The sequence below is a fragment of the Salmo trutta genome, chromosome 7 (genome assembly GCF_901001165.1).
Source record: "Salmo trutta chromosome 7, fSalTru1.1, whole genome shotgun sequence".
In the NCBI taxonomy this organism is placed as follows: Eukaryota; Metazoa; Chordata; class Actinopteri; order Salmoniformes; family Salmonidae; genus Salmo; species Salmo trutta.
The window spans coordinates 52,408,169-52,420,971 of NC_042963.1; the positions used below are offsets into that span (position 1 = coordinate 52,408,169).

General features: G+C 41.5%; 1 protein-coding gene across 1 annotated transcript; it reads right to left on the minus strand.

Annotated features, from left to right (window-relative positions):
• Positions 1-201: 201 nt before the first annotated feature.
• parietopsin lies at positions 202-9,701 on the minus strand. The gene is made up of 8 exons (XM_029757476.1): positions 9,335-9,701; positions 8,776-8,995; positions 8,452-8,560; positions 7,967-8,212; positions 7,482-7,583; positions 3,283-3,471; positions 2,332-2,574; positions 202-357 (listed from the first exon to the last, which is right to left on the minus strand). The coding sequence occupies exons 1-8, from the start codon at positions 9,699-9,701 to the stop codon at positions 202-204; spliced, it is 1,632 nt and encodes a 543-aa protein (XP_029613336.1).
• Between the last annotated feature and the right edge of the window lie 3,102 nt (positions 9,702-12,803).

Sequence of the window (12,803 nt, forward strand, 5' to 3'; positions counted from 1 at the left end):
CAGCCTGGGACCAAACAAGGAGATGGATTACATCACACATGAGACACCCCATCTGAGACTGACCCCCAGTTTTGGCAAGAAATAAAGACTTTTTGATGTGTTATGATGATTTTAAATTACAATGCTTACTACCATTTAAAAGTGACTATCATATCCCAAGCACATGCCATAATAAAGATCAGACAGTTATCTGTAGTATGTCTAAGCTCGTGTCCATAACGATTGACATTTCCTCCTAAGATAGTAGAACTCTGTCCTGAACTGAGGGTTGACCACAGCGTAGGTTATGGGGTTACTGGCAGAGGTCATGCAGGCCACTGATACAGACAGGATCTCCAGATTTTGAGCTGTCCCCATCTGAAAGGCAGAAATATGTAAAACAATGTGTATTCTGTATTAGAATTGTATAACCTCCTATAGTAATCTCTGTTCAGAATAGTACAATGATGTATTGAATAATTGAACACTCTTAAATTGATAGATCAAAAGGGGATTTTGAATCCCAAGAGCTTTCAAATGTATTGTGTAATAAGCAGAGTTTGAATTACACCGTGGCATTTATTGGGTGCATGCGTGCACGTATTTATTTGTGGGCCTAATAGTATTGTAATGAAACAGGCAGGGAGCAGGTCTCGAACCTTCAACCTTCTAGCCCGAAGTCCAGTGTGCTATCGACTGTGCCCCAAAAACATGCTCAAGCGACAGAGTCGATATCCGCGCTTGTAAACCCAGGGTCGTTTAACGGTAAAAATGAATTACCTTTTATAATCTGATTGTCAAAGAAATCACTGGGGGGAAAAGCTACCTGTGCTTTTGTCCACTGCAAAATAATAATAAATAATTCCAGCATCCAAACAGGGCACTGCATGTGCACTTCTATTTGGTGAATGGAAATAGACAACTGTTCCAAAACACCAAAAAATGTTCCTAACGACATTTTTCGATTGCCGTTGATTAGGCCTACATTAATTGATGCCTCTTGCTGACATGAAATTGGTTTGAAACTGTCTCAGGAAAAACTGAATTTTACTAGACTAAGCTACAATGTGTATTACCATGAACTTCAAAGATGCCTACCAATAACCAGTGACGTAGCCTAGTGTGGTTAACATATATATATATTTTTTTAAATAGGTGGATAAACTCCGATTGCTGGTCGTGGTGAAAAAAGTAACGCTCCCTGTACTTTAAATGCATTTGTTTTTTTTGAAGGTGAGTAAACTGCTTTTACTTGCGTTTACCCTCCAATACCATTCTTTCCTTACATGAATTACATTTATGGCTGTGTTATTTGTCATTATTAAGCATTTAACAATATAATCAGAACAGTGAACTTAAGCAGGAAGCATGGATCTTGGGATATCTCGGGAAAGGCGTTGTAAGTATAGCTATGCCTATGTAAAATATTATGATGTTTTGCCGTGAAAACTGTTGTCATGGGCACAATCGAATACTTCTAATTGAAAGAGTCAACTATATATACTGTAGGGATACTGTCATTAACTTGTAGCCTATACTTGTTGGGTGGATTGGATGTGCATTGGTGTCTAACTGTAAACTAGTTGTCTAGTGATAATGTTGACCGTCATCAGCTGATCCAGGAAAGAAAACAAATATTGTTAGAAAATATTAAAGCTAAATAAATGGTCTACGGACAGCATGGAGAACAAATACTCGCGTGCACCTGAAAAACAAAGCAATGAGTGCTCTAAACAGCTGACTGACAAAAGCAACAATGATAAATCGACAGATACATCTAATTCATTGGAATAAAGGCCATTTTTTATCAAGGATGCATGGCAAACAAATTGGGAAAGTACAAAGGAAAATCTATGCGTTTTAGGGAGCTCAGCTGAGGCTGAAATTCAGCACTACTGAGTGGACAGCGCCTATAGAATTTTTATCATTCATGGACAGGGAGATGGTTAGTGCAGCCATGTAGAAATAAATTGTTTAAATCATGATAGAGAGGTGGGGGTGTTCTTTTCATTTGAAAGATCTTATTTTTCATTAATTTTTTTAAAGAAATAGGAGAATGGTTCAATTAGCATTATTTAGAGACCCCCCCCCCCCCCCAGAGGTGGACTTTTGTTGTATGTAGGGGAGTTAATGTTTCATTCAGGGGAGCAGAGCTTCCCGCTGGCTCCCCCATAATTCGCACCCTGGTAAGAAGGCACAGCTCTACAGTCATGATGTTCCTCCATTTGATATTATGCAATTGATAGAAGCTATGGGTTGTATCTTTGATATAAAATATATATTTAAAAAAAACAGCATCTGATGAACAGTTCACTGACAATGACCATCAGAAACATTAAAAAAAAAACTTACCCTGAAATTCCTGTTTCTGTTGCAGAAGACGTTGGCCAGCGTCATCACTATCAATGGCATCCAGAATATCAGAAAGGTGAGAATGATGTAACCAGAACGCTTCGCCAGTTTACTCTCCTTCTTTTTTTTGGCATGCTCTTTGTTGGCGAACGACGGCATCATACAGACGCCACCTTCAACCTCTAAGCTTTGCTCCGCAGCTGGAGTTTCTGGAACGGGGATTGCTGCTACAGTCTCCTCAACCTTGGTAGGTAATGGAGAAATATCATCTGCTTTGACATCATGATCACTATTAGAATTGGGATGGAGTGAACGGACATCCTTGTCATCTACCAACTTGAGCACCTTAGAACTGGGGTTATCCACCTGTGGCATGAATGAAACGCATGGTAGTTTCACCTTAGTGGCGAGTAGCTTAGATTTGCTACCCAGAGTCTTGGTTTCTGTCATGTTGTCCGAAAAGCCTTTCATGGCTCCTTGAGGGTTCTTTGTTGTCGTGTTCGTAAATCCAATTTCAGGGTCTTTTCTGGATAACTTTTTTTCAACAGGTACTGCATGTTCTTGCAGAACAGTTTCACCTTGGCTATTCTCTTTTTGGTCCGTTTCCCTTTTCTCCTCTATTTCAGTTTTCTCAGATTCCTCATATTTTGTTTTCCCATCTTTATCATCATCTTCCTGAACTTTATTTGTTGCTTCTTTCATGATGTCTTGTTTGGGTGCTGGAAAAGATCCTTTATCAAATATTTTTCGACCGTGTGCTCTCACTATGATAAATATACGAGCATAGAATCCAATAATGACAGTGAAGCAGGTTGACCATAGCGGAAGTAATAAATAGAGTCCAAATGTGTCATAGGATAGTTGCATATTTACCTCCCATCCCCTGCACCTAACATAAACAGGTGAGTCCTTGACAAATGTAAAACAAAAGGCCGCAACGAGAACACCCACCATCCAGGTCGAGGGGATCCACACCAGAATCCGTCTTCGGCGCTGGGTGATTTTGAAAGGGTGGGTGATCGCTTGATGTCTTTCCATGCTGATGCAGGCCAAGGTGAGCAACTGAATACAGCAGCAGAATGAGAAGGAGGCAACCTGGGTGTCACAGAGCAGTTCCTCCAGACCTCCTCCTACGGGTCCCTTCAGAACGATGGTGAGGAGAATGGGACAATCAATACAACAACGGAGGATGTCAATAACGGCGAGGTTGACCAGGAGCGCGTTGTTCCACGTTCTAAGAGACTTTTGACGGTACACTGCCCATGTGACAAACACATTCGCTGCAATGCCGACAAACGAGGTGAAGAATAATACTGCACAGTTTGCAACGGTAAATGAAATGTCGATGTACTCCTCCCAAACTGTGTTGTTCCCATATCCCCATGAAATAGGCAGAGTTCTTGGATATAGTTCCATCTTAAAAGGTTTGAGTTCCATTTTAGAAAAACTGTTCCATCTCTCCATCCTTTTCAGAATAATTTATGAACAGGAGCCCACAGCTGCAACCTAAGCTTATTACCGGTATATGCAACAACATCTACTCCATACCCAAAGCATAATGAAGCACATCCTTCATAGCACTCCCTTAGCCAGTGTCATTATGACGGGGTTGTATTCATTAGGGCGTACCATAACATTTTGCAAAACATTGTGCAACGGAAAACGAAAATGAGGGTTCTAATTGGACAAGTTCAGGTAGTCCCTCGCTGTTTCAATCTGTTTTCTTATTTTTAGTGCCTGTTGAATATGACCTAGTTGACGCCCCGCTGTGTCCACTTGTGTTCATCGACACCCTGCATGGCTCACTGGTCTCCAGGGAATCCTCGCTGTGAGTCACATCTATTTGCACTTGGCTGTGTTTTATCCTCAATTGGGATTATAGTGAGGGCGGTGGGTTTAATTGGATATGTCTCTATGAAGTGTTTGAGAGCGACAGGCTGTATTGAAGACATGCTTATTACAATGGCACCGCTGACCTATTGGCAATACTGACCCAACCCTGCCTGTTAGGTGTTCTAAACCCGTACACAAAAACCTAGGAATGGTTCACTACAGTGTATTGTAGAGACAGAATGCAGGCTGAGCAAGAAGTGTCATGTATTTTTAGACCAATCGAAACAGTTATAGAAGTCGAAACCTGACCCTTTTATCATGAAAATACTCTTTAAAGCTATTCATATGTTAGTTTTTTACTAAAGAATTGATGTGTCTTAAATACATGTTTTATGATAGAAGACTGTTAGAGCTAGTTGTTAGACAGGCTGTTAGACAGGAAGCATGACCAAGAGGTACCATCTATCTATTGTACTAGACTTTTAGACTGAAGACTGTACCTGACCCTACTATCATCAGTGGCCTATACTTACTCTACGGGGATACAGTCCTTTTATACATCTATCTGGACGTTTTTATTTTCAAATCAAATCTCATCAAACTTTGTCACATGCTCCGAATACAACAAGTGTAGACTTTACTGTGAAATGCTTGCTTACAAGCCCTTAACCAACAGTGCAGTTTAAGAAGAGTTAAGAAAATATTTAACAAGCAGACTAAAGTAAAAAATAATACAAAAAAGTAACACAATAAGAATAACAATAACGAGGCTATTTACAGGAGGTACCGGTACTGAGTCAGTGTGCGGGGTTAGAGTGTCACAAGCGTCGATGAAGGGGGACCAAAGCGCATCGTGTTATAATAACAAACCGACAATCAAAAGTTCTGTAAGGTTCACAGACTATACAGAAAACAACCACCCACAACCCACAGGAAAAAACATGCTGCCTAAGTATGGCTTCCAATCAGAGACAACTAACGACACCTGCCTCTGATTGGAAACCATACTCGGCCACACAAAGAAAAACTAACATAGAAAATGAAAACTAGAACATATCCCCTGGAAACAAACAAACTCCAAAACACACAAAAACAACACCCCCTGCCACGCCCTGACCGACTACAATGACAAATTACCACGTTTTACTGGTCAGGACGTGACATAGAGGTTAGTTGAGGTAATTTGTACATGTAGGTAGGGGCTAGGGGCGAAGTGACTATGCATAGATAATAAACAGTGATAAACAGTGACAATGTATAATCCTTTCGTATTTCTACTAAAGAGTTCACATATAGCTACCTGCCTTTATTATGGAAGACTGTTACAGCCAGGTGGCTGACAGGGAGTATTCCTGAACCATCCAAAGAAATGAATGAAAGCCGAGCGTGTTATTTGATTACTACGTGACAATGGTATAATCCTATTTGTAGAAAAGGATTAAGTGTGAAATACTCTTTGCTTGAACATTTCCCAGCTCATACAGGCTATGCCATATCTAAATCTGGGATTAGATCAAGCCAGTGTATTATCCTCTCTGTTCTTTGATCAAAATGACTTACTGACATTTGAAGTCACCCATTGTATATTACTAATAAAGACACTGTGTTCTTCAGAGGCAGCTACAGAGAGGACAAGATGTTGGAATAGCAGCTCTCATGGTTCAGTCCATTCATTCTTTTCCTACAGGAGTGTTTCTCAGTCCTGGTGATCCAAAGAGGTGCACATTTTTTGTTTCTGCCTTAGCACTACACATCTGATTCAAATGATCAAAGCTTAATGATGAATTGGGTAAAAACTAAAAACGTGCAACCTTTGGGTCACCAGGATCCAGGATTGAGAAAAGCTGCTCTCAGAACAACGACCTGGAGACTTACTTTGTTTGTTCATCCTGTTTATGTAGGCCGATGGGTTGTGTCTTCGAACTGAGTTGATCAGTGTGAACAAAAACACTTCACTTAACATATCACCCGCTCCTGAAAACATTTCCAGAAAAGTTTCTGTCTTGCCAAAGAAATGTACAAGAACAATCAATATTCGGTAGATTAGTTTTATTGAGTAATTGAGATCACTTGCATAAAATTAAAAATACATTCTGAACAAAATTAAGAAACCGTGTGTCTACCACACTCTCTCTCTCTCTCTCTCTCACACACACGCACGCACGCACGCACACACACACACACGCACACACTACGAAAACAGAACCAGCTTTGCATTACTCTAAAATGGATCTCAATAAATCATTTTCAAAGACAAATTTGCATCCCCCGTTTTCTGTAATTCTTTTAAAAAAATCTCCCATTGTTATACTTTAGAGTCCTTGCGCCATTTCACTTTATGAATGTACTGCAGACGAGGACTTGCTTGCTGACTGATTGATTGACATGGACTGGACTTTATTTAGGATGAGGCTGCATCTTCTCTCTGTATCTCTTCAAATCCTAACTTCCACTTAAGTCAAATTCTCACTTAGTTATACATTAATGTCAATGGGACACTGGGTGAATATTCCACTGAAGTGGAAGTTAGGTTTCACCTGAGTTATGAGCTGTGATGGGGCTCGAATGGACCCAGACCACCGTGATACTTCTAGGCTCCCGTTTCTGTTTCCAGTGGAGGAGATGGGGGAGATTGAAGAAGAGATGGAGGAGATGGAAAAGATGGAGGAGATGAAGAGAGAGGAGATGAGGAGTTAGAGGAGAGATGGAGGAGATGGAGGAGATGGATGAGTTGGAGGAGATGGAGCTGGAGGAGAGAGGAGGAGATGGAAGAGAGAGGAGGAGATGGAAGAGAGAGGAGGAGATGGAAGAGAGAGGAGATGGAGGAGAGAGGAGATGGAGGAGAGAGGAGATGGAGGAGTTGAGGAGGAGATGGAGATGGAGGAGATGAGGAGGAGATGGAGATGGAGGAGAGAGGAGATGGAGGAGAGAGGAGATGGACGAGAGATGGAGGAGATGGAGAAGAGAGGAGGAGATGGAGGAGATGGAGAAGAGAGGAGATAAAGGAGATGGAGGAGAGAGGAGGAGAGAGGAGGAGATGGAGAAGAGAGGAGGAGATGGAGGAGATGGAGGAGACGGAGGAGAGAGGAGATAAAGGAGATGGAGGAGAGAGGAGGATATGGAGAAGATGGAGGAGAGAGGAGGAGATGGAGAAGATGGAGGAGAGAGGAGGAGATGGAGGAGAGAGGAGATGGAGGAGATGAAGGAGAGAGGAGATGGAAGAGATGGAGGAGAGATGGAGGAGATGGAGGAGAGATCAGTCACAGAGGAAGCACCCTGCTTTTTACACTGATCCCTTGTTTTTTTCTTCTGCCCACCGTGGTCCTCAGGGTCATGGAGCGCATGGGGACAGTGTCGGTGGCCGGGTCGTGGGGAATGTAGCGCCCACAGGAGAGGACTTCCAGAGTGGCATCACGGAACTACAGGGAGTACGAACACAAGTGTTAGCAAACCACGTACAGAATGTGTGGTAAAGAATGATAAATCGATTTGTACAATCTTCAATACACAAGACATCACCGATCGCAAGTCTCTATGGATGAGTGTCAACTAATAAGGGCTAGATTTAATTTCGGATTGAGCAGACACATGCAGTGTTTACCGTGAACGGCGTCTTCGCGAACACCTGAAAAATTGCCGATATGGATTAAATCTAGGCCTAAATAACCAAAAGGTAAGTGTGTATTCTAATTGAATTAAAAGCACAGGGAGCTGACATATAGCAGTCCCCTTCGATAATCTACAGACTTAACTGATGTGTTCTCACTCTGGCTTTGCTCTGCCTCTCCTCCAGTACACACACCTGCTTGTTGCTTAGGAAGTAGATGATGGGGTTGTAGACGGGACTGGTCTTGGCGAAGTACATAGGCATGGTAGCCACCAGCGGAGGGATGTGGAGCTCTGGGTCCACCACAACCACCACGGACAGGGCTGTGTAGGGCAGCCAGCAGACAAAGAAGGACCCGATCATGGCCAGTACTATCCTTACGGCCCGCTCGTTCTCCTGCAGACAGGGGCGACCGCCCTGCAACTCCGTACTACGGTTTAGCTGGAGGAGGAGGAAGAGGGGAAGGAAGAGGAAGACAATACCCCACGACCGACAGGATCTGTTTAAGCTTGCAGACACAGTACTCAGCGTCTAAACCCCTCTGACAGTCTCCAGTTATAGCGACAGTCCCTGTTACAGTCCCTCTATCCCAACTGTAAGAGGCTTTTGTACACTTGGTATATGGACAGAAATTGACTTAAATTGGTATGTCCCTCGGGGAGCTGAGTCTCTATATGTACCTGTCTCATGGAGGTGAGGACCTTGGTGTAACAGTAGATGATGATTGCGACAGGCAGGAGGAAGCAGAACAGCGTGTAAAGGATCAGGTAACTGTAGTTACTCCAGGACCTAGAGAGACATAACACATTATAAACCATGTTATAGGACATTATAAACAAGTTATAACACATTATAAACCATGTTATAGGACATTAAGCATGTCATAACACATTATAAACCATGCTATAGGACATTATAAACAAGTCATAACACTATAAACCATGTTACAGGACACTATAAAGGCTCATACATGCTTATTACAAGTTATAACACATTATACTGGCCTCTCCTCCCAGCCCAGAGAGCAGGAGGTCTGGACGCCCTCGGGTCCGTAGGAGCTCCAGCCTAGCAGTGGGGGCACGGCCCAGAACAAACAGAACAGCCAGACCCCCAGGAGCCCCTGAAAGCTCCGACGCACGTTCATCTTGAAGCCTGCCATGGGCTTACACACCACGTTGTAGCGCTCGTACGCCAGCAGTGTCAACGTGCACATAGACACCAGACCTGAGGGAGAGGAGGGGGGGGGCAGTGTGTTCATAAAGTGTCTGAGAGTACGAGTGCTGATCGAGGATCAGATTCTGATCCTGTCCATGTAATGCTGTCCATTGTGATCTAAAAGGTAATCAAGATATGAACCCTGGCTCACAACCAGAAAGCCACAGATCTGAATCTGAATACCCCCCCCCCCAAAACCCAATTCAATGCATTGAGTTAACTTGATCAAATTAGACTTGCATTTTCAATACTTTCAAGCTACAACAACAAAACATTGGCTTTTATTAAAAGTTTGAGTTCAGTTCACATGATTCAAAGACATCCAATAAAAAAAAGAAAGTACTTTACCGAAATAGTTGACAGCAAATCCTTGAAAGATGCAAAACTCATCGCCGAGAAAGAATGAACCATGATAGTTGGTAATGGTGACTATCGACGAACCGCACAAGGCTATCATCAAATCGGACACGGCTAAACTGAGGATGATCACATTCATTGGGTTGAGGAGAGTACGATTCTTCACCAACACCGTTATAACCAGAGTATTGTTAAAAACAGAGAAAATTGCATTGATGAACATAAGATAGGAGAGGATGCTGTAGCCTGCCCGTGGAAAAATCGTTGGCGCCACAGTACTAGATTTGAATCCCGGAGAAGTAGAGTTGAAAGTCGGGTGGAAGCTCCAAGGTGTGCCGGCGGCAGTGGTGCTGTCCATGGTGCTTAATTTAAAACGCACGCTCTCCACCATATGACCAAGAAACTACAGAAAGGGTTCTTTGCTGTCTGTATCCCATCCCAATCAAAGCCCAAACGTCATAGCTTGATCTTATTATGTCTGATCCTAGTTAAATAGCTTCTGTATTCAGGATGTCTTAAATTTTGGATTAATTATCTGTCATTGAGAACATGCTGCCCAACACCAACTTAAAAACCATTTGGGAAATTGCTCCCTAACATGATTTGTACGATTATATTGATTAATCTGATCAGGATTTATTGAGAGTTCCGTATATAAAAAGGTGCAAAGTGTAGGCCCAGAGACAGCCCTGCCTTTGTGTCAAAGTGAATTTTCTAAATTATTTTTAGCCAACTGGGTCAAGTCAATATACATTTACATTGAGAGACAAGAGGTTAGATTAAAGATATTTGCTTTCCTGACTTTTCTCTGGAGGCAAGGAAAGGGTGGATAACTGAAATGTATCCCTATATGGCAGACACAAAAGTAGGCCAAAAAAAGAACAACAGGAACAAGGTTAGGCCGTTGCCATCTTTAATTCACAATCAAATCAAAAACACACTCCCAAAGAAAAAAAAAATACAAATTACAAGATGGACATTTATGTAAACTATACAGGCTTTGGATAAAAGTTCTCTGAATGTGAGTTTTTCCAGCAAGACCACTTTTTCAACCATGGATAATCTATCTCAAAGAATAGATAATAGATTTAGAATATACAGATAATAGAATAGATTTCTCAAACATTCTGACCGTATCGTGACAAGAAATGGAAGTTATTTTCTTGTTAGTTTCCCCCACAAAACTAATACAACTATTTTCTGAACATTTCAGTGCAAAGTCAATGATTTCAACACAATTTTATATTTAGATATAGATTAAAAGCAAGGTTTTTTTTAAAAAAGCAGAATGTTTATGAAAACAAACAAACAACAAAAATATAGCCAAGCGACTCAAATACAGCATAGAAATTACTGGACACAATGATTTCATGGACATACATTTGTCCATGAAATACAGCATATGCCCTCTTTTCTATAAAAAAAAATAGGAACATTCTGTTGTAAACTGACTGTTCTATCAGTTGTGTCTATCAATGTGGTTAGTACCTTAACCACTAAGGACAATTAATAACGATAAAGTCTTTGTGAAAAGTATGATTTTAGGGTATCTAGTACCAGGGTAAATAGAGCCTGTACTAAACATGACAGATATATCTACAGTGCAGTTATAGTGTGCAAAAGCTTAAGGCATTTCAGAGTTTGTCTTGAACATGTCAAAATTGTCAAGATATTTAACTCACTAGTTTATATTGTTGTCTTTCTATGTTCTTATTGGTTCTAAGACCACCATTGGTTAAAAGTCCCTTATAACCAACTGTTCCTTTGTTTACACAAACAGGTAACTTCCAAAACCATGGAAACATGGGAGGAAATGGAGGGATACAAAGTATATTGAAAGCAGGTGCTACCACACAGGTGTGGTTCCTGAGTTAATTAATCAATTAACATCCCATCATGTTTAGGGTCATGTACAGTTGAAGTCGGAAGTTTACATACACTTACGTTGGAGTCATTAAAACTTGTTTTTCAACCACTACACAAATTTCTTGTTAACAAACTATAGTTTTGGCAAGTCAGATAGGACATCTACTTTGTGCATGACACAAGTCATTTTTACAACAATTGTTTACAGAGATTATTTCACTTATAATTCACCATATCACAATTCCAGTGGGTCAGAAGTTTACATACACTAAGTTGACTGTGCCTTTAAACAGCTTGGAAAATTCCAGAACATGATGTCATGGCTTTAGAAGCTTCTGATAGGCTAATTGACATCATTTGAGTCAATTGGAGGTGTACCTGTGGATGTATTTCAAGGCCTACCTTCAAACTCAGTGCCTCTGCTTGACATCATGGGAAAATCTTTTTTTTTTGCCAAGACCTCAGAAAACAAATTGTAGACCTCCACAAGTCTGGTTCATTCTTGGGAGCAATTTCCAAACGCCTGAAGGTATCACATTCATCTGTACAAACAATAGTACGCAAGTATAAACACCAGGGGACCACGCAGCCGTTATACCGCTCAGGAAGGAGACGCATTCTGTCTCCTAGAGATGAACGTACTTTGGTGCGAAAAGTGCAAATCAATCCCAGAACAACAGCAAAGGACCTTGTGAAGATGCTGGAGGAAACAGGTACCAAAGTATCTATATCCACAGTAAAACAAGTCCTATATGGACATAACCTGAAAGGCCACTCAGCAAAGAAGAAGCCACTGCTCCAAAACCACCATAAAAAAAGGCAGACTACGGTTTGCAACTTCACATGGGGACAAAGATCGTACTTTTTGGAGAAAAGTCCTCTGGTCTGATGAAACGAAAATAGAACTGTTTGGCCATAATGACCATCGTTATGTTGGGAGGAAAAAGGGGGAGGCTTGCAAGCCGAAGAACACCATCCCAACCATGAAGCACGGGGGTGGCAGCATCATGTTGTGGGGGTGCTTTGCTGCAGGAGGGACTGGTGCACTTTACAAAATAGATGGCATCATGAGGTAGAAAAATTATGTGGATATATTGAAGCAACATCTCAAGACATCAGTCAGGAAGTTAAAGCTTGGTCGCAAATGGGTCTTCCAAATGGACAATGACCACAAGCATAATTCCAAAGTTGTGGCAAAATGGCTTAAGGACAACAAAGTCAAGATATTGAAGTGGCCATCACAGAGCCCAGACCTCAATCCTACAGAAAATTTGTGTGCAGAACTGAAAAAAATCGTGTGCGAGCAAGGAGGCCTACAAACCTGACTCAGTTACACCAGCTCTGTCAGGAGGAATGGACCAAAATTCACCCAACTTATTGTGGGAAGCTTGTGGAAGGCTACCCGAAACGTTTGACCCAAGTTAAACAATTTAAAGGCAATGCTACCAAATACTAATTGAGTGTATGTAAACTTCTGACCCACTGGCAATGTGATGAAAGAAATAAAAGCTGAAATAAATCATTCTCTCTACTATCATTCTGACATTTCACATTCTTAAAATAAAGTGGTGATCCTAACTGACCTAAGACAGGG

Bases quoted from the DNA above. Each gene is read 5' to 3' on its own strand.
- parietopsin (XM_029757476.1), bottom strand. From the start codon at position 9,701: ATGGACAGCACCACTGCCGCCGGCACACCTTGGAGCTTCCACCCGACT. The intron at 8,996-9,334 runs GTAAAGTACTTT...CCTCTCCCTCAG, and splicing joins ATTTGCTGTCAACTATTTCG to GTCTGGTGTCTATGTGCACG. The intron at 7,584-7,966 runs GTGTGTGTACTG...TACTCCCTGTAG, and splicing joins ACTTCCTAAGCAACAAGCAG to TTCCGTGATGCCACTCTGGA.